At 37.5% G+C, this 23,226-nt stretch overlaps 1 protein-coding gene across 1 annotated transcript in view; it reads right to left on the bottom strand.

The window, feature by feature from the left end:
* Nucleotides 1-20,205, bottom strand: part of PCCA (propionyl CoA carboxylase, alpha polypeptide) — a gene marked incomplete at its 5' end in the record, with an annotated part of 91,097 nt that extends 70,892 nt beyond the window's left edge. Inside the window, 4 exons of the mRNA XM_010180487.1 lie at nt 3,253-3,355; nt 8,316-8,394; nt 14,180-14,216; nt 20,074-20,205. Coding sequence (XP_010178789.1) covers nt 3,253-3,355; nt 8,316-8,394; nt 14,180-14,216; nt 20,074-20,205 — 351 coding nt within the window. The remainder of the gene's footprint in view (nt 1-3,252; nt 3,356-8,315; nt 8,395-14,179; nt 14,217-20,073) is intronic.
* Nucleotides 20,206-23,226: the final 3,021 nt, after the last annotated feature.

The following is a 23,226-nucleotide window of genomic DNA, read 5'->3' as shown; positions in this document are numbered from 1 at the left end:
AAGATGAATTCCTGCATCTATGACACCAATGTTTGCTGATGCGCAAATAATCTGGGTAAATGTGACTGAGAACGAGGCACTGATCTCATGAAGACAACTCGCGTGCGTGGCACGGCCCCAGATCCAGAGCACTCCAAGCCCTGCAGGATCAGACGTGTCTTTTCCTCAGAAATTCTGTTGTGCTCCTGTAAACTTATGGAGCTTTCTAGGAAAAAAAAAATCCCCTCCAAAGAGGGGATGCTGCACCAGCATCATCTAAAGCAACTTCCTACCCAAGTCCCAGCTCATCCAATTCGGAACTAAACATCACAGAGCTCTACGGAAACCCACTTGGGAGGACAAAAGATTTCTTTAAAATGGTTTTTTTTGTTGTTGTTCTTTAATATTAAAACAGTACCTCTAGGGCATAGCATAGTACTCAGATGGAAAATCGCTGTCCAGTAAGTAGAATGATTCTTAGTGAGCACTTCTGCTTCACTGCTACAAAGTCTACAACTTCCCACAGAATTCAGCCTCACCAAAACAGACCAAAAAGGCTTGGAATATTTCAGTTAAAATTAGTTCCTGTTCTTCTCTCTGTATTTTCCTGAAGGGGATAAGAAAATATTTTTCAAGCCAACTAGTAAATATTGTCTTTTATTTCAGGACATTTAGAATCACAGACTGGTTTGGGTTGGAAGGGACCTTAAAGCTCATCCAGTCTAACCCCCCTGCCATGGGCAGGGACACTTCCCATCAGACCAGGCTGCTCAAAGCCCTGTCCAACCTGGCCTTGAACACTTCTGGGGGGGGGCATCCACAACTTCCCCGGGCAACCTGTGCCAGTGCCTCACCACCCTCACAGTACAGATCTCTTGAATCTTACTTAATTTCCGCAACTCAAACCTTAAAATAAATGTCTTTCTAATACCAGATAATATGGCTCAAAAAGAGACATGCATGAACTTTCACTATGAAAACAATTATAAATAGAATAAGCCAAACAACATAGTGTTAGGCTTTTACTTTCATTTTGGGTCTGCTGTTTTCACTATCCAAAACTAAAGAAGTTACTTTGCAAAAGAATTACATTTCAGAAGACATTGACAGAACATTGAAATAGTCACCTCCAAGATGATGCGAGATCCCAGTACACATATCATTAAAACTATGTCACAGCTACAGCTTTTTTTCTAAAAACCTAAATATTCCTAAAAGAAAATATGTTCTTGTTTGTGAGATTAGACGATTACGACATTAGTATATGCTATGCATATCTACATGCCAAAATAATTAAATATAATGTATTGCAATCTCTCCTACATGATTCAGCTAAATTCTATTTCTAGTTGTACGACTGCTATTGAGCCAAGTAATAGAAATTCCATGTACTCTTACTTTAAACTCAAGTCCTTTATAGAACAAGACTTCAAATCAGTTCAAGCATAAAGTTTATTTGGACTCTATTTTCCTGTTAATTGTTTTAGTCTTTTCTCATGTTCCACAAAGTGATTGTTTTATAGCTAGACACAGGAAACCCCTTATTTAACAATTTTAAGTACTAATGCTTTGGAGCTATAAGAGAATGTTTTAAAAAGTTCTATTTAAAAGCTCCTGCTAAATTAATAAATATTTGGCATCTGGTTTCAAACTGTTTGTATATTTAGCAGATTGAAAATTAACCAAGGTCAATGTCCTACAACTGATTAGGACATGAAGTTAAAATGATATGCTATGATATTGTTAAAAGCTACCAAAGTGTTTGTCTAAGGAAAAAAACATTCATTGTACACTTTTTATAAATAAATATGAATTATTAATGGCAAAGCTATTTTGTTTAATCTAGGTGAAATTATTCAACTGTTCTTAAATACAGTACTGCCTAATTTTATCGAGGTAACCTTTTTTAAAGCTAAAGGAATCAAGACCGTGTAAAATCTGACCTCAACTCATGAAAGTATGGGGAATCAATCTCATCTAACTTTAGGCATCACAGAGTCAGTACAAAGCAGCTGAAGCTCCCAAATCTGCAAGCACCAAAAGGAACAGATCATTAAGGTGTACTCATTTGCATACAAACAAAAAGGAAACAAAGACAGGTAGCCAAATATTATCAGCCATTGCAAGAGAACATAGGAAGACGCTCCAGCAATCTGCCCGCTTTTGCAACCCAAGAACAATGCTCGAACTAAACGTTCGCTTTACACCTTTCCACGATCCTTCGGAAGATAATAGCTTGGGGTTTAATTAGGCTGGTTTATTTCATTTTTACAGCTTGCTTCCTCATTTTACAGATGCAATAAGTTACCCTGCGCACAGACAAGTTTTATATAAAAATCTAAAATAAATAAAAACATGGGAAGTATCAGGTTTGAGTGGGCATATATCTGGCAGAGTAAAAAATACTCAGTATTTCTCTCTAACAAATCATTCTGCACCATCAAATTTACTGTTGCTGGTTCATTCAGTCATTGAGCTACTGTCAAAATACTTCAGGCTCTCGCCGTAAAAGAAAACATGCCACAACTTAGAGTTTGTTTTATACAAAAAAATAAATTAAATTTCTGTTGAAATAGTCCATGCAGATTTCTTGTCAGGAAAGATTATTTCAAGGCTATTGACAAACTGAATTTAGGTGCCTACATAAGATTAAACACATCACAAATTTTTGAAATCATAACTGTGTTAAAGAGTCTGTCCAAAACAAATTTCTTGTTTCACATTAGCGCTTCTTGCTTAACACTAGATCAAATAAAAGATATAAATGGTCACAGCCCAGAAGTTAAGGAGAACACACATTATTTTGAACCACAAATTGTCCAAAATGGGACAAAAATCCTCTTAAGTGCCTAGGGAGCATTAGATACTTCAGAACAGACTCCAAAATACTGACAAAACCACCTAGAGCTCGCAAGAAAAAAAATGTTAAGTATGGCAGTGCTTGAACTGCTACCACCTTTGCTGTGCCCAAGCCCTGCAGTCAGGATCCAGAGTTCAAGCTCCAGCCCTCAGGACAGATGCCTACAGACTTTTTCCCCCCCTCAACAAATCAAGCTTGGTTCAATGTCTTCCTGCTAAAGAAAGGCTAAAGAACAAAAACAGGAAGGCTGGATCGTGCACGATAGCCATGGAGTTTGAGCAATGGCCCAAGACACAGGAAAACATAAGACCCTAGGCCTTTTTTAGTGAAATGTTTGAAAGGTTTTGATCTTCAATTAGTTTAGGAGTCCATCTATTATTAACTAAGTAATAAATAATAACACCACCACAAACCTGGATTTCTATGTGACGAGGATTATCAATGAACTTTTCTATCAGTAAGCGATCATCACCAAAACTTGAAGCAGCTTCTTGGGATGAAAACCTAAAGCCTTCCCTTAAATAATGAAAACAAAAAGAATAAGCTGTATTTAAAAGTTAAGTCAAGTTCTGAAGTATACAAGGAGAAGGAACACTTATTCATTCCAGTCATCTGGCAGTTTTCATCGATCAGCACACACAACCAAAACCCAAGTTTTACCATTTGTATTTGATTTTTTAATGAGCATCCCTTTTTTCTTTTTCTTACAAAGACAAAAAAAACCACATTATCAAAGCACAAAGAACTTCAAAGCATTTAAAAAGTCTGGGCATTTGTGACAATTATTAGTATTACTTTTCTTTGTTGGCATTTTCTTCTCCAAAAGCAATAACAATCAAATTTTAAAAACCAATTATTACAAAGTACTTGTTATATAAATGTAAAGAGGTGAAGATCACCATTATTTAAAATACACAGCCCTCTTAATCCTCAAGAACAGCAGAGGTTAGTTGCACATTAATTAGATGAAAGAACTGCAGCTATAACATTGCAGACCTTGTAAATTCAATCGCTGAACACAACCAGAAGATGCAGTACTTCACTCTATAGAGCATGCTGGCTGTACCACTAGTTTTTCCCCGCATGAAATTAACTGTTATGCCGCACATTCCATATACTTCTGTTTTCTTATTTACATATGTATTTACTCAAATAAAGATTGTAGGGTACTATATTTATTGATTTTTTTTTCCGTGGCAGAAAGATCACTCCTATGGGGTATAACTGCTGACAAACAACTTCACATATAGCTTTCTCAGGGTGAAATGCACCATAATGCAGGGACCCAAGGGCTCCACAGAAGTTTTCTACAGGCTTAGTAATCCCATTTATGTTGATACATACAGGAAGTTTGGGGTAAACTTCTGTGGGACTGACTACTGAAATGCAGCAGCCCTATTTTTTGTGCCCCAAATAAGAACTATGGCACAACTGAGTTGAAGCTTCCATGCTTTTCATCTCTTGAATATGGTTCAATTCCACAGACAAAACCCGGATAACAGAAATGTGAGATAAGTAATTCTACAGTATAGAGATGCCTATCTTTAAAAGTATTTCTTCACCTTTTTTCAAGATTGTGGAATAGTATGTGTTACAATTAAGATATTATATGCAATGTACAGACTTGCCTAAATTCATATTTAACATCAATGTATTTAATTACTTAATAAAAAGACAGATGTGAAAATTAGTGATTCTGTACACTACCTGATCTGTCCAAAAATACAAGGTGAGGTGGCAAACAGGCATACATAGTATTTGAGCTTAATGAAACAGATTTAGAGCTATTTTAACTCCTATATCAAAGGCTTTTGTAAACATTATATCAGACACTTCTGTGCACAATTTACTATTTTCCGTCATTGAAGTATGTGCTAATTAGAAATCTAAACTGCAATACTCGTTAAAAAAGAGTCAGATACCTAATTATCTAATCCATACATCTGTAAATCTTTTTTAAATTATATATAACAGGAATTACTAGGTATTCTGACCTTGTTTGTATCTTACAAATGTGTGTAGTTGCACTTGCTAAGTGATAAAAATTACCATAAACACACTTCACCTTTCTTAAAGGGATCATGCTAACCAAATGAAGATGAATCTGCATATCTTCAAAAATATTTAAAATTAAAAAAAAATTAAAAATCTGTTTAGGCTAGAAGAGAATTTGCACTTGAAGCATCATCCTTTCACCAAGCACCAGCCCCACAGAGCCTCGCTGCAAGGAAGATGATCCCCACACAGCACAACTACACCAATACACATGACCAAGTCCAAAATGTTCCTGCCCATGCTAATACCAGAAAAAAAGTGGAGGGGAACTTGGGACAGGGAAACCTGTCTGGGCCAGGCACAGTTTACCACAGAAGCAACATGTTGGCTGCGGCCTAATTAAGCCCTGACATTTGACAAGATACAATCATTCAGGCTGATGTGTCTCACCTATACGAAGAGCATCGTTGGTATTCTCGATGTTATGACTCAAAGTAAAGATGGTCAGAGCACACCAAAACCAGCACAGTCAAGCAGGCTTGCTGAATATGAAGGATTTACTTATCCTGCCATAGCTTTCTTGTGGTTTTCTGAAGTGATATGGTCCATGCCAACTTTCTGCCTCCAGCTCCAAAATCAGCATTGCTGCTTTAATTATGCCATCCAGAGGGACCTGGACAAGCTAGAGAAGTGGGCCCTTGTGAACCTCATGAGGTTCAACAAGGCCAAGGGCAAGATCCTGCATCTGAGTAGGGGCAATCCTTGTTACAAGTACAGGTTGGGGGATTATGTGATAGAGAACAGCCCTGCAGAAAAGGATTTGGGGGTACTGGTGGATGAAAAGCTGGGTATGAGCCAACAATGTGTGCTCACAGCCCAGAAGGCCAACCATATCCTGGGCTGCATCACAAGAAGCGTGGCCAGCAGATAGAGGGAAGTGATTCTGCTCCTCTACTCTGCTCTGGTTAGACCTCACCTGGAGTACTGTGTCCAGCTTTGGAGTCCTCAACACAAAAAGGACACTGAAGTGCTGGAGTGGGTCTAGAGGAGGGCCACAAAGATGATCAAAGGGCTGGAGCACCTCCCCTACAAAGACAGGGTGAGAGAGTTGGGGTTGTAGAGCCTGGAGAAGAGAAGGCTCCAGACAGAACTCAAGACAGAACTTAAGCCTTCCAGTACCTGAAGGGGGCTTAAAAGAAAACTGTTTACAAAGGCGTGTAGCAACAGGACAAGAAGCAATGGTTTTAAACTAGAGTAAGGTAGATTTAGGTTAGACACTAGGAAGAAGTTCTTCACTACGAGGGTGGTAAAACACTAGCACAGGTTGCTCATAGAGGTGGTGGAGGTCCCAACCCTGGAGACATTAAAGGTCAGGCTTGATAGGGCTCTGAGCAACCTAATCTAGTTAAAGATGTCCCTGCTCACTGCAGAGAAGTTAGGCTAGATGACCTTTAAAGGTCCCTTCCAACCCAACGCATTTGATGATTCAGATACCAGCTTCTGAGTCTGAGAACTGCTGAAAATTAGTTTATTTTTAGTATTACATGGGATGTGGATGCAGCAAGATGATATATGAGGTAAACAACTTCTCATGAGATATTAAAATTATCAGATACGTTGTTTTGTCAGTAATGAGTTGAACCACCTTCAAAACAGTCAGATATCCTTCCTCGGACACACAGAGAGGAGCAATCTTAGTTCCATAATGCAATTAATGGACACGTAGAACAAAAGTTTTACAAACTCACAGATACTTCTTCAAGACAGATTATAAGAGAAAGCCAAATGTTCTATTTCATATGTAAATGCAAAGTAAATCTATCTTCAGCTCCCTTAATCTCACTTATCTTCCTGCAACAAGTACTTTGTCAAGCTAATTTTGCCTTCATTGCTCTTACACAGAAATATTAAGGTACACATTTCTCCTTGATATAGGATCAGTTACTAGTGTTGACTTGTCACTCAGTTTAGGTGTTCTCTCTCTCAGCACTTTTTAGATATTACTCTATAAAATTACACTGTAAAGACAAGGCTTGCATTACTAACCAAAAGGATTATTGTAAGAGCACCACTGGCAAATAAGGATTTAATGGTATTTCAAAGGCTTTCCATGAACAAAGCAAACCTCTTAAAGTAATATCACTAAACATCACCAGGTCAAAGTAATATCACTAAATGAATTATGTACGCAAGTGTACAAAAAAGAACATCTGTAGTTGGCTTCCTGTTGATACCAACCAGCTCTATCAGGTGACTTTATAAACAATAACCACAACTTCTCTCCAAAACAAATTAGCAATCATTATTTTAGATTCAGTTTTTTATTTTTTAAGCAGTGACTTTAACCAAGCTCCTTTGCTCCTTTCTGAGCAAAACAAGAAATGAATGCCTTCCTTTCACATCCAACAGATTCGATTGCTGCCTGAACAAGATCAAGGCAGTAATTTTGGATTCTAAAGCACTGGGAACAACGCATCCTTGTAAGAAAGCAGGTTATTCTAGATCTTCATTCTAATGCACAAAACCTTATCTTCCTATTTTGATTTGAATATAAATGGACTAGAGGTAGCAAGGTATGAAAAATATACCACCTCACATTTTCTTTCAATCTAAAGTTTAACTGCCAGCCATTCATTGCTCTTTTTTCCAGTTTTGAGGTTTTGACAAATTTAATGGAGAACACAAAAATATGACTGGGAATTCTTACAGGTGACTAAATTAAAGTAATGGAAACTTGAGTTGTGGTTTGAGTTGATTCCAGCATATGTGTTGTTCTCTCCTCTAAAAAATCCCAAAAACTAATTTTTCTGTAACATCAGTGGTACATGGGGTTGAAGCCAGGCTCCTCACTGCCAGAAAATCCACAGAGAATGGATTGTAAAACTTCTCATCTCAAGTCAATAACAAAGCATCTTGAAGTGTTCAGGATTCGGACAACCATGAATAGACATGAAGATGTCTGCGTGTTTAAACAAACATTGTTTCAAATAGGCAAAAGCACAATGGTTTGCTGAGACAAATATTTTAAACACAGACGTATACAATTCACTAGCACACATTCTAGAAACATTGCGTTTCCGCACAGAAATAATCAGTTTCATCAATTTTAACAAAACTAACAGCACGCATTAACATCTGAGAATCAGGGCCAGTGAGTATTCTGCCTAACACACAGATAATCAATGCATCAGCATGCTGAAAGGCATACAACTAAATGTTATTTTTGGACTAAAGGCAGTTGTGTTTGTTTTCTACTCAAATTAATGGACCATGTTTTGTAAGGTTTTTGCAAAACGTAATTTTAAACAGACACATGCAAATTCCCAAAGTATCTCTCTCACAATACTAGAGGGAGAAAACCAAATAATATTCAGTTTCTGTTTAACATTTCATATCTGCTCAACTGTCAGCTCACAGTGGCTTAATAGGACTTTAGTAACTGCAGCATTCATCAAGGCAAAGCTTTTGGACAGCGTCTCACCTGGTCTCTTCATCATCCCAAGCGATTCTCATGCCTTTCCCACCACCACCTGCTGAGGCCTTGATCATGACAGGGTAGCCTAACAGCGGGGAACAATTAGACAGAAGTTCAAACTTTGTTCAGTTGGGCAGAGGAACATGACAACTGACCACATGTCCAATCATGCCAGCAGACAATAACTTCGTTTATTAAAACACTTTGTTTGGAGGAAGAGGAGAGGAGAGATTTTTCTTTTCAAGACTGAGCTGTCAGCGCAGAGATTTCTGAAGCCAAGAAAGGTTGTCTTCTTCATTTCATTTATACCAAAAAAAAAAGCACTGAATGAATTACTCCCAAGTAACAAAGTGATTTATGAATAAAGGTATTTGACCTTTTTAAGCTCACATTTCTTTAGGAAAAAAAATTTGGTCATCTATTACTGCCAAAATAAGCTGTAGCTACGATTGGAATTTTTTTTACATTACCAGCAAAATTAAGGAGGAAACCTTCATAAACTATCACTCAAGAGATTCAATAAGCAAACCTGTATCTTATCAACACTTTTGGTGCAGTACATTTTAAATAACAGAACACCTCAAAAGAGCGGTGCTGCTCCGATATTACGCAGTAAGTATCACAGGAAACAGATTATTACATTTCCTTTAACAATAAAAAGGATTTTCCCCAAATTGACAAGTAGTAAGAAAAAAAATAAATGAGGAGCATAAATCTGACAACATCTTGCCTAACTTAATATTTTACTTTCTGAACAAGATACCATAATATGAGTATGAGCCAGGATCTTAGTTCTCTGAAGGCTAGAAAAGCACAGTAACAAAGTATGCAGTGAAAAAGTGGATTTAGTAATGATCGGTTATCTTGCAGTACAATATTTTAATTCAAAGCAACTTCTTAAAACAATTTCTTATTCATATAAGTGAACTTCACCTTTCTTTCACATGAATGTACAGAAATTTGAAAATTAAGGATCTGATTAGAAAGTTTTTGACATTTCTAGGTTAGCAGAAAATTCTACAAGCCTTTGGTCTCCAGTATGTTTAATGAGAGTCATAACATTAAGCCAAATATCAAACCAGCTGATACTGTCTGGCAAGAAGAGTTCCTCTTCTCAGAAACTGAAGATACATCCTATACAAGACCTCGATCTAGGGAGAGAAAGGGACATCTGAATATGGATTCTAACAGAAATGGTCAAGTCTGCTATCCTATGTGTATCTAACATTCACAGGTTCTGTCTGGAAAAGTAGATCTACACCTGCTCTGCCAGTGACAGCGATACAGTGCACCCTCCTCCCCAAAGACATTTGACTGAAAGAGAGTTCAGGAGAAAATAATTAAAAGCAGCAAGATCTGGGGAAACTTTTTTTAAAAAAACTGAAGCAGACACACCAAGAAGGGACATGATACAAGCACAAGAAACAGAGTAGCACTGATTGGAAGGTGGGAAAGCAGCAACAGTACAAGAGAACACTAGATTAAAGAAATAGCAAAAATCACTAAAACAGTTTCCATCATAAGATGTTGTTAGACTGTGGATCTCCATGCTACAGTGCATTCATGTGGCTGAAAGCTGCAGAAAAGTAATAAGCATATGTAGAGCATAAATCAAGTTCCTCTAGGCAGGGATGTCCAAAAGGCTATAAATCTTCATGCTTTAGAGTTTAAAGTAATCTTTATTTACTAAGTATAAGGGCAAGACCAAGGCATACCGATAAGCTTGCTGGAGCCTTATGTTTCCCTACAAAATATCTGATGCTGCCCACAGAGGAGTATGGGATTCGATCCGGAACTAAGTATTTTCAAGGCCCCTACAATCCCAGAAATAAAAAGGCATGGGCAAAAAAAACCCAGATTGCATGCAGCGAACAGTGAAGTTCAACTCCTTTTCATGAAGTGAAGCATATGCAGTACCTTCATAAGGACAATTTATCTATGCTGTAGCTGCTTTTCCAGAACCCTGGCAAGTCACTATCTCAAAATAAAGCAAAAAGCACATATCTTATGATTTTCATGCAAGAAGTGAGATTGAAGTGGGTAATGCCAGAAAACTCACACCTCTGGCAACACTATCACCAGCTGGAGATTCTCTCCACCTCAAGAGGCTGCAAGACTGAAATTCTTAAATAAGCATCGTTTTAAGCCTTATTACGTCAAACTCACTATAGCAATTTCCATCACCTAATCTGCCTTATTCAGCATTACATGTACTTGACAAAATAATCATCAATTATGCTAACAATTCCATTTTAACAATATCAGTCTCTTGAATGGCTTGCTGATTTTAATTCTGTAAGCAGAGCCTAGCCCTAATTTACTGTCCTTTCGTTTCAACAGCAAAATAGGCATACACTGGCAGTGAGCCTCGGTGAGTTTTTATATGCTACAGAATATAAGAGTTCATATATCATAACTCACATGGTTAAATTATCAGATGGGATATGTGAGCTACTGGTATCACTCACAGTGTAGGAACACTTTGCTTCCTCCAGCTTTTATGTATACTGATTACGTGTTGACCACACCTGTATGCAAGGCAGCTAAAGAAGCCAGGCAGCCACAATATAGCTAAAAACTTTAAAATAAAATAAAATCAAAGTAAGGCCTGTTTTGAATAGATGCATACATCTTTTCAGGTTGAAAAGGAAAGATTCTTTGTAACAAACCTCTACAAGTTAGGATGACGATTAGCCACTCCCCTGAAAATATGGGGACTTGAACTTCTGCTCAAATACGCTTTTACACACTACTTGCTCTCTGGGGCACTGAACTAAGTTAAACAGTAGCTCTTTGGCCAGTACCGAAGACTGATGTGTGCTGAGACAAGGAAAGCTTTGTAGAATCTAAGTTTTGTGTACATATTGGGTACAGGATGCTGGGATCACGATGTGTTAATCATCGTTCTGCTGACCCCTTTTGCACTATTCCGCAGCAACCAAAACCGCTGAAGTACACTCACATGGGTTGGTTGGATTAGTTTTGGGGAGGCAGAGGCATGCATGTGGGACCCACACAACAACAGCAATGAAGAATGTGACAAAGCAGGCACATTTTTGAGTAGGTGTTCAGTTTTCAACCCTTCATTCAAATTAGATGCCAATTTGCATGAAGTTAAAATCGCATGTAAGAATAAAACCTACTCTTGCTCTAGTTTTATATTTCCACTACATATCTGAAGGATGAGTCTAGAAAGACCTTAGAAGGCAGGAAAGTAAAAAGCTGTCAAATTTTAAGATAACTGATGCTGAATAAGTACTATTAAGTTAGGACTGCTTTGTTTCCAGGGTTGTTACTACTCTGAGAATCTGGATGGTAAAAGGAGTAAACAAACTTCTGGTGTCCCAGAGCTGTTAGTTCCCACCTTTTGCCACCATGGTTTTAGATGTTATTTATACGTTTTCATAATGTTGCAGGTAGTAGACCACAGAATGCATTATACAACATCAGTTTGAGCAATACTGCATGTGGCAATACCAGATTCTTTTCAATATCCATTATTGAAAAGCCAGTAGTGACCAAACCCATGTCAAGTGAAACATGACAAAACCAAGTTTTTCACCTCTTCAGTTTTGTATAGACATGTATTTAGTTTAACTGCCTGCACTTCATAGCTGTTCAATTCTGGAGTTTCATCGATGCTTCAGAAATACCCAACTTACAGATCAGCATAAAAGTAGCATAGGAAAACAGACAATGTGATTGAGCATTACAGAAAGGATCACAAGAGAAGAACAGACAAATCTAGGAGAGCACAGAAAGGAGTCTAAGCAGCAATTTGTGCCTGAACTTCTTCCAATTCCTGATTTAGCCTAGTATCTCTGTCTCATTCTCTCTCGACAGCTTGGGAGAGCACATCTCAAATGCAGGGCAAAAGATAAGTTTCACTCCTGTACGTACAAAATTTGTATCCATAAGTAACAGACGCTGAAATAGGTAAAGGCAGTATCTCAACCCTGAAATGTGATGCTTCACTGCCACTGGATCTTTGGCCAGAATATAGCAGGGAAAAGCAGGGAAAAATGCAGGTAGCAAAAGAACATTACACAATATTTTAGAGTTTTAAGCACTAACCCACAATGAATTTTTTTTTAATTATTACTTAAGCATTCTTGGAAGACCAAGGCTCTGGATAAGTAAAATTAAAAGTAACCCGAAAGTATTCAGTTGCATATCAAGTGCTTTATATATGAGGACAAATGCACGATGCACATAAGACACTTACTGTAAACCCTTTGAAATTACACATCACTGGGTTTTATTCTGATCAGTGGTCATGATTAGACAGAAGCTTAACCAAACTAATCAACTGGTCTAAACATGGGTTGGAACTTTTCTCTTTGACTACATAGCATCATAGCACAAATTTGTTTTGTATCAAAATGATTTAAGAATTTGCCCTCTACATAAAGCACCACCCAGCTGTCTGTAATTTACTTCAATACCTACAGATTTAAGACTGCCTTGATATAATGACCTCCAATGTGCGACTGATACTAAAGATGGGAACAAGTCAACAAAACACCAGAGGAACTCAGAAGAAAATTAAGCAAAAATACATTTTAAAGGGTATCTAGGAAGCCACTGAATGCTTTCCAATTTACATTAACCAACTGCTTTCAAAATAATTGCAGGAAATATTTAACAAACAAGATCAAGGAATACAGGTGAAACGAAACTGAACTGAAAGAGTCATAATACTATGTAATGTGGTTTTTTAGGGACTAAAACCAATTTTATTAACAGTTCTCCTCCAAATATTCAGGTTTGGTTGATAACCCCTTCCTTTTGTTTCTGCTCTCATGACAGTGATCAGTAATCACTTGATTTCCCAACAGGGACACAAAGGCTGACCCACAGAAACGTTGACTTCAATTATGTCAGCCTAAAAGCCAGCCAAGCCTACACTGAGAGGTTTCAGGGCAGTTACACAATGCAGGGTAACAAATCCCAACTTAAATTTAACATGGAAAAGTGTTACGCTGACAAGAAGTCATCTGCAGCGCTGCAAATCCCAATTTGTTTGACACACAAGGCACAGCCGTAGCCTTTGACATAGGTGAAAAGTATTTGTAGCGAGATCAGTAAGGGAAGCTTCAAATGTAGACACATACTTCGAATTATATATCTGTGATGAACATCAACAGCTTCTCACAGTGACTTTCTCAAAATGAAAATGCAAAAATCTCCAGTAAAAAAATCTTACTGCATTAGCTGCTTCTTCTAGAAAGCATTTAGGAACGTGTAATTTCAAGCATATGGTTAAATATTTTCCCTAATATTAAGCTTTAGTAAATAAAAGCCAACACTCATTAAACACATATTACACTTAACCTTCATCAAAACAAGTCCTAGACAGTTTGCTAGTTGCTCTTTTCACCATTCTGTACGATTTTCAGCAGCTGAATAGTGACTTTATTCCAGAAAGCACAGAAAAAAGGCTGGTGGTCTGGATGATATTCAAGCTAATTGCAGCCCACAGAGTGATGAAGAATGAAGATCACAACAACACTGGTGTCAGCTTCCATATAAAGAGAAATGTCCCATGCCTAAGTTCTGACTATCATGTCCAATTGCAGGCATACTTTGAAATAACTCCTTTACCGAGCTGCTCATTACTGCATATTACATGCGTTCCACAAATCATGGCTGCACTTGTTCTGTGAAGTCCAGTTTGTAAAGGTAAAATATAATTATTTAAGAGACAGGGCATTAATGCTTAGATTCTTCCAACCCTATAGGCAACAGGGAACTTACAAACTCCTAAAACACTATTTGTTCTATAGGGATTACTTATTACACATTCAATTTAGTCAACCATGTCTGCTGAGAGGCACACAAATCCCACCATAGCTAATTTAAGAACTTACCAATTTCCCTTGCAATTCTGACAGCTTCATCTGCATCCTGTAAAAGCAGGAAATGAGACCCAACGTTAATCCCATCAGCCATTGCACTGTGTCCTGAGGGCAGTCATATATTGCACTACTGTCTCCTCTGATTCATTTAATGTTTGATTTTACAACCTTCTGACCCTTTTCAGCCAGAGGAATGTAAAATTAATACCATAAGTGGAATGTAAATTCTACCTCATCATTAGTATACAGAGAAACTCAAAGCAAGGAGGAATCAGCTGACAGGAAACACAACCAGGATCACAACATTATTTTCTGCAGTTGTAGGAATTTAAAGCTAGAATTTAGAAGTTTACAATCAATAATGGACCATAAATCAGATCATTAAAGTTTGACCACGACCAGCTTGTTTCTGTCCTCACAGGTATTTCTAGTGTTTTCCTGGTTGTTGTCAGTAGGGGGAGTTGATTCTCTATTGTTTGGGAGTGATTCAGGTTCAGAAAAAATCTCGTAGAACTTTTTTAAAAGACAAATTTTTTATTGGTCTACTGAAAGAAAGAGCACAAGCATTTCACTTTTGTAAGTTTTTCGTTCTAAAGACAGAATAAACTTTAAATGCGTCATTTTAAATTGTATCCGAAACGAGAAAACGCATGTAAAATTGTTTCCCTTTAGGAACCCACACATGACTGGCGCATGACAATTAGAAAAATCCTTTTGTTGATGCCACCTATTGCTTCAGCTGATTCATACTACTAAAGCCTGGTACAGAAACAAGTATTAGGAAACCCAGAGAATAAAAAAAAACAGAAAAATCAAATTGCTTTTTAATAACCAAATCTCTTCTCCTGCAGCAGTTAACTCTGGTTTCTTCTACCAATAACAATATATTTCTATTATACAATACTAGAAAGAAAAAGGGGTCAAAACAGTGGCATGGGTTAAGTTCAAAAATTCCACCCAAATTTGCTAATATTTATACTATTCCGTGACATGCATTAAAAAATTTGTATGGAAGGCAGTAACGTCTGGAAACCACCAGCTGCTAAGTGCGTCTGAAACTATGGGGGCTGACTTATGAACATTAAAATGAAACCTGATATTTTTAAAGCTTTCAAGGCAATCCGTTTTAAAAGCACCCAGGTCAGAACTTCTAAAAAAAATACATTAGAAATGTTCGTACCTGGTTCATTTATGTCCAATAATAAAACAAAATCCTCTTTAAAAGTCTTCAGTACCTAGTAACAGCCCCATGAAGAATAAGGGGGCTGGCAGGGGAAGTTGTCAGAAAATTTAATTTCCTTTCATTAGCTAGTCTGCTCCACAAATCGGTGCTTGTTAAGTTCAAAGCAGTCCTGAAAGCAACATCAGTTTTAAGTCTTTTTACTCCAGTCACATCTGTTAATGAGATTTTTCCAAATAACAATTGTTTTTAAGTCAAGAGATAAATCTAGCGAAAAAACCTCCCCCACCCAAAAAATAATAATAATTAAAAAAATCAAGTTTTACTGTTTTATTACACCTTGCTGCTTTCCATGACCCTGCACCCTCCAAATTTTAGCTTAAAGGGATAAAACGCATGAAAAGGGTCATTTCAGAATGTTAGTGGTTTCCACACATTGAGTTTGAAGGTTCTTTGTTCCTGCCTGTGACAGTTATGCGAGAATACTTCCCCTTAATAGCCTCTCTGTCAGGAAGTGTTAAACCTGCCAAATGCTGACAATTAGAGCCTCTGGAACAAAATGCAGGAAGAGTGATGACTGATGAAGAGCCACGATTATAGCCGAGAAGGAAACTTTTACATTTCTTTTCTCTTGCAAATGCCCTCATATATTTGCAAAACAGAATTAAGAAAGGGGGGAAGCAAACACGGTCTTTTTTTTTTCCTTCACTTAGTTACCTGCAAACAAGTGGCTCAGTGACACACTGCGGTCCGCAGGCGGACAAGCTGCAAATCATTACAGGGAAACTTTTCACTGCCACTGTATTTTTATACAACGACTTTAAGTAATAAGCGGCATCACATCAGCAGCGCTAATTGTCTCTCTTCGGGCTTGAACAGACTGAAGTGATCTGCCCAGCGCAGTTACTCATTTACACTATTTCGACATCTGTTTCTTTTACAGTTCTAATATATTAGAATTCAAACTCCAAGATTAAATAAAAGTCAATGTATATTCAAATTCTTTAGCCTTCAAAGAGTGTTCCTGAAATAGAAAACAAAAATATGCTGTGCTATAAAGGAAAAAAACTAAAACAAAATATTAATAAACAACTGGCATCTCAAAATCTCTGGTTAAGTCTTTTGATCTTTTCCTCTAGGAAAGTATGTTTTAGTATCACGCATTTCACTTGCAGATTACACAAGTGCAGCAGCAGGTTGAGCACTCAAAAACATAGGAAAGTGGTTTCAGATTTTTGGTGCAAAGGACTTATGAAAGATACACATCATTTGCCATAGCAGGGCAAAACCTGAATGCTATGACACTGCACAACACACAAGTCCATATGTGCAAAATATACAAAAAACACACAGGCACTAAAAATATTTTGAATTCTTTTTAAAAAGCAAAAGTTCTCACTGATTTACTGCCATTTCCTCGAAAAAAAAAAAAAAACCAACACTTTAGCTACACTACCATTTTCCCCACAATAAACTGCAGATTGTAAAGAAATATATAATTTTAGCACCACCTTTTATTGTACAAATAAAAATGTTCAGGTAATGGTACAAGTTTATAAAAATCGTAAGAGTTGTAAAATGATGTCATAGTAGTTGGTTTGGTTGTTTTGGTTTTTGTTTTTTTGTTTTTTTTTTTTTTACAAATGGCTGATTTCATTAAGGTAAAAAGACAAAATAGCATAAGAATTTCTAACCTCTTACTTTCTGGTACGTGCCTCTCTGCCAGGTACCAGCAGGTGGAGACAAAAAAGCAAAACTATCCTGGTGTAGAGGAATGCCAGGATAAAACTGTTTAAGAGACTCCAAGAGCTGTAAATCATTATATTGATTATGAAGAACTACATAATAGTTTTCATGGCTGAGGGAGTTGGGCTTAGAGAACCTCCAGTTCATGCATAGTCTTCAACAACCTCTCCAGCACTATAGTGATCATTTAATACCAATGTCAATACTCCAAAGCAAGAAAATACAGCCAAAACAGATTCCTGAAACTTCAATACAGTAAATTCATAGCCTTGCTGAAAGCCTTCAACGTGTCTGCTGACATCTGTGAAACTAAGTAGACACCCAGAGACGTTAATCTTCTGGGTCTACACCCAGCTGTGTTCTACCAGCCATAAAACCAAACTGGCTGTACATGGTGAAACAATATAGAAGTCTTTCTTCCCTTGTCACTCTGTCAGTTTTTAACGCAGCATCTCCTTATACTCATTACTCAGCCTCCACTTTCTTCTTGTTACTTATTCATGTACATCTTCTCAGCTCTAACCTTAGTATAGTCATTGCTCATGTGGATTAACATGACTACTTTTCATTAGGACTATTTAACACTATCTCTCCCAATCAGACTTCAGGAAACTAATTGGAGTTACAAATTTAGAAATGAACTATCTTTGAATGCTTTTGTTGACTCTCTAGCTGATAGTACCAGACTTAGCTTCCTTACATGTGTGAACTGGATATCCCTTGCCTGAGCCAACTGAGAAACTAAACCAGGGATGAGAAGAAAATTACTCTGTCAAACTACTTTCTCCACTCTCACTCCACATCTTTCCATTCTCCATTTCCTACTTACTATAGCATTTGCCTGTATGAGAATAGTCATAGTTGTGTCTCTTATGCCAAGCATCCTCCTCTCTAGGTCTTTATGTATACTGTTGAAGGGCTTCCTTCTCTTAACTTTCTAATTTAATTTCCTACTGACCGGGAATTGTTCTGCATACAGCTTCTCCAAGATGTTATCACAAAAGCTTAGCAACTCCAGTTGCTACATCTAAGTGCTAAGCAACACAAGAGGGGGAAAACACTTATCCTTTATTAATGAAGGACCTATGTATCTGCAGCACTATTTAACAAGTGCTGGATAAAGACAACTCTTAAAGTGAAGATTTTCAGTGCAGTCCTGGGTTGAATAACAAAGTACTAGAATTTGCTACTCTATGTTCATTTTAACTATTCATCCACAAAGAATATGTGCAATTGATCTTTCTTAACTTCTGGAATTGTCAGAGGCATGAATACAGTTTTCTTCCAGCTTTATTAGACTCCACTATAAAGACAAAGCCACCACTAATCAACTCAAGTAACAAGCAGACACTTAACTCCTTCCTAGGACCTTTATAAACAAATTATTTCTCAAGAAAAAGAGCCCTCAAAGATTTTGAAAGCTTCATAATTCTGAGGAAAACAGGTCTCCTACAGGACAGAAGTCCTGTAGAGCTTCCAATTCCTCCTGTGTTGCTCTTCTGATCACACCTGATATGACACAGCTTTGCCCTTCCTATCTCAGTCTGAATTGGCAAAATAATACATCAAACCAAAAGACACCAAAGATCAGGCATCTGTATGACCTATTTACTCATGTATTTATTACCACAGAAAGGAGATCAGAAGAGAAACACAGGCATGCATTTAGATCCACAGAAAGATTAAGAATATCAATTATCAGAAGTTTTATTTTCTGGAACTGGTAATCAAAGCATCTGTTAACCTGAAATTTTCATCTCCCCTTCTTTTTGGAAACAACAATGCTGGCAATGTCTGTGGACTCTGGACTCTCAGGCATCTTCATCCAATCCAATAATTCTCCGAAGGTGTAGTCCCTTTGTACTCTATTCACCTTTCTCATTTAGCTGGGTTGTTTTTTTTTTCCTCCTAACAGAGTTTAAAAATCCAACTTAGCTGATCTGAGGCTGAACACCATTGCCCCGGTGTACGTTGTTCCTTAAAATACAATCTGCATCCTATCAATATATTCAGTTGTTCCCAATTACCTTGACAATTCCTATTTCATCATGTAAATAAGATTTATGATCAGAGGTCAATAGCAATCATCATGAATAAAGCCTGAAAACTTTTCCCTTCAAGTATATTAAAGTGTAGTTGAAACAGACTTCTCATTTCTTCCTGCAACTCAAAGTTTCAATCAGATTTTACTTGAAAAATAAAAGATATCTAACTTGACATATTGAGCACAAAAATGTCAACCCAGGAGGTCAACATTTTATAATACATCAGCATTTTAGGCACATACAATGAAGATTTTTAAGGAAGAAAGCTTATTTACCTACATTAACTCAGACAATATACAAAAGCACACAGGAAAGCTTATAACAGCCCAATACTTAATGGCTATAGCAGAAAATGAACCAAAACCAAGACATACTTTATTTCACCTCACAAAATACAAAGAAACAACCAAAGTATTTTGAAAAATCTGTTGGAAATCATTCCTTCTGAAGCCCCAGGAAGAACAGTAGCTGTAAATTCAGACAAAAAGCCACCAACTTCCCCTCACATCAAGTCTTCCAATACATGGGAATGTACACCAGCACGGACCATCAAATGGAAGCTTCATACAGTGTAACAACCTTCACTGTTAGCTTAGGGCTGTGAAGATCTTGGTCAGCAAGAAGTAAAGACCTGAGAAATAAGATAAGTAGAAACCAGGCTTGATACTTAACACCTTTACCTGCTTTCATGTTAAATTGAAAACACTTCTAGAGGCTCCACAGAAGTAGTCTTTAACACATCATTTATTATGAAGAACTTTCTCTTCTTTTCCAAAGCTCTCTTGCTAGTAAAAATCTGTACCCCGCTTTTAAATAAATCTTATTGTAAAAGAAGTTCAAGTTATAATTACATTCTGCATCAGACCTTCAATAGGTGAACTTCAATTTAGACACTGATCCTCTAGTGGGCAGACAGTAATTAAATAATTTCTCACCTTGACTACTCCATCAAAGCCAGGGATCGTGTTGACCTTTGCATTCTTGGCTAACAATTTGCTTTCAATCTTGTCTCCCATAGCTTGAATAGCGTGTGTGTCAGGTCCGATGAAGGTGACACCTTCTGATGCCTGCAAAGACAATGAAGAGATCACTTCAGGAGATCAAACTAAATATCAGCTTTACACAAGTTTTGTTATTACTTTTTTTTTGTCCTTTGAACTAACTAATGAAATAAGGTTTAGAAGACAGTGATCTGTTTATGTAACAACCTCACAATATATAAGCAGCAATTCAGCCAGTTCATTAAAAATGTGTATGACCTTAGGAAACTATGTATACACAGATTCAAAGCTCCTATATAATTAGCATTTATAGAAATCAAAGCCAGGCCAAAGGAAAATAGCTGAAAGGGGAAGTACTCCAGCTTGAAAGTTAGGAATATCCCTTGAGAAACCAGAGGCTAGTTAACTCGCCAGTGATACAGCCACAAGTGATTCACAAAGATACGCTTGCTAAACTGTAATGCATTTCATTATGCATTCCTAAAACCAAACCTCAATGAAATAAAAATGCAAGTGCAGTCTCTTACTCTACATATTTAAAGATCTTGAAAATAAAGTGATAAATGAAATGTTTCCCCTGTTCTTTCAAGCAGCTCTCTTTTTCAGTACTAATGTGGAACTAGGTTAACATAAAATACTTGTAACACTTCAACTTCAATACTTTAATACTTAGGTAGAATACTTAATTGCCTATTTCTCCCTCCTGTTTCTTGATGCCAGCAATAGACTTCAGTGATCAAGTATAGAGACTTTTTTTCAATCCTCTCGAGGGTCAGTACTATACAGAGCTAAAGGCATTTTTATCAAAACTGTTTCACCAAAAGTCACTGATGCATCAGTGCATACATTCAAGTTTCAGGCAACTTAACATCTTTTGTACCATAAGAAAAAAACATTCAAAAGAATAAGCATTGCACTTCTTTTCCCCAACTGTTTCATTGATTTATTTTTTCCCCAGTTCTAAGATACTTATAAAATGCTTAAAAACAACTTGTTTCCAGCTGATGGGCAGTTTACTTAATACCAACACTAATGCAATGGCAAACATCCTATTTCTTATATCAGAATTTGTGTCTTAATATTTTCTCTTTCTTGTGCTGCACACATTAGGGTTGCCAGATAGCTATAGATACTGAGAATAAAAAGTAATTTACTGAACCTTTGTGTATTTATGTGATGGTAGTACATGACCACAGAACAGACACAGGAAAAATATGGGGTTTTTCAAGTTGGAAACACTGTAATAGGAAGCAGGAAGGGAAAGGAAGACTCACAGAAGGGTGCAGATCAATTTAATATTATAATAACAAAGGAGGATGTGAACACTAAAGGAATTCACTTTTTAAGTAAGAAGGGAAACAAGAAACAAAAAGTTGATATTTTAAATCATAGCGACACGAAGTTTGAATCTGACCATTTAAGAAACAGCAGAATATAACCTGAAAACCAATACTTCATTCTTTCTTAACAAGAGTTTGAAATAGGTGCCTGAATACACCTGGAGGTAGGGCAGAGCTCCCTTCTGCCATCAGATGTAGGCCAGTCTTGAAAAGCTCTGCGGAAAAGGTTCACTCGCGTACTTGGCAACTGCAGATGATGCTGTCCTTCTTGTATCGCTTCTAACCTGGAAATACTCCATTTCTACAGTTTCTGCCATAACATTGGCACATACATCCTGGTCAATGCCGCTTCCAACTTCACCAAACACTGCTTCCTCTTCCTACTCTCTTCTCAAAAAGTCTACCATCAAAAACATGGCATCTCCAGAGGTCATCAAGACAGTAGGTCCACAGCTTTTGCTTTCTGGTGAAAGGCAGATAGGGGACATCTTGCTTGACTTCAATTGCCTCTTCTCACTGCCTTGTGGTGTGGCCTTGCAAAGTGCCCAGCTCATTCCCTGCTCCTGTCCAAGCAGGTTGTTGGATAGGAGGACAACAGTACCTTTCAGGAGAGATTTATGAACTGCCTGAGAAGGAACACTCCAGCCCATTTCACAAAATTAATCTGCTTAATCCAGTATATTTGTCATGTGAATCTTGTAGAGCTATAATATTCCTATTCTATGTGGATACAACCAATACTTATTAAAATTAAGTACTAGCTGTGCAACCTATACCTTTGGTTTTGGTTTTTGAAAATTTTTTTCCGATGTTTACACAAAACTGCTCTTCAACTGTGAACAAGCAGCAGCTCAGTACCACTATCTAGTCCCCTATGTGGTTAGTTAACTGGCATAGTCATCCTATCCAGTTATTTCCCAGCAACAAAATCTGAGACAAAAAATAGTTCAACTCAATGTGGTATCACAGGATACCTGAAGCCACAGAACTCTGGCATGCTGCAACACCCTTAAGTCAAAAATAAGTTAACAAACCAAGGAGGATATGACTTGCAATTGAATTTAGCTAAGCTCACAAAAAAAGACTTTGTCAGCTTAAGGCACTACTGGAAAAACTCTTGCAAGCCTTGTTAGAATAACTGAAGACTCCATCACTCGAAGATGCTTGCTCAAGCCCTCTGGCAAAGGTTGTCAGCTTCTTACAAGAAAAGTGCCTCAGCTTCTTCATTGCCAATTAAGCACACATACATGTGTGTACAGCTGTACATATACAAGCTTACATGCTGCATATCATAGAAATTCTTCCAGAAGTCCTGTTACTCCTCCACAGGTTTGGCAACATCCTCCAGCCTTGAAGACACAGGAAATGTGTCCAGTTTCACCATTAACATACACCAGCATTTTCTTTAAAAATACATCTGTGATACCTGTGTATCACTGCTCTACTTTGCATAGTCAAAGGTACAGACAAACAATAAGGAATATTTTATAAGAGAATCACAGAATCTCAGGAGTTGGAAGGGACCTTGAAAGCTCATCCAGTCCAACCCCCCTGCCAGAGCAGGATCACCTAAACTAGGTCACACAAGAACACATCCAGGTTGGCCTTGAATGTCTCCAGAGAAGGAGACTCCACAACCTCCCAGGGCAGCCTGGTCCAGTGCTCTGTCACTCTCACAGTAAAAACGTTTTTCCTCACGTTCACGTGGAACCTCCGATGTTCCAGCTTGCACCTATTGCCCCTTGTC

Source organism: Mesitornis unicolor, unplaced genomic scaffold (genome assembly GCF_000695765.1).
Source record: "Mesitornis unicolor isolate BGI_N332 unplaced genomic scaffold, ASM69576v1 scaffold14133, whole genome shotgun sequence".
Classification (NCBI taxonomy): Eukaryota; Metazoa; Chordata; class Aves; order Mesitornithiformes; family Mesitornithidae; genus Mesitornis; species Mesitornis unicolor.
Note: the sequence above shows the minus strand (reverse complement) of the source record. Positions and strands in the feature narration are given on the sequence as shown.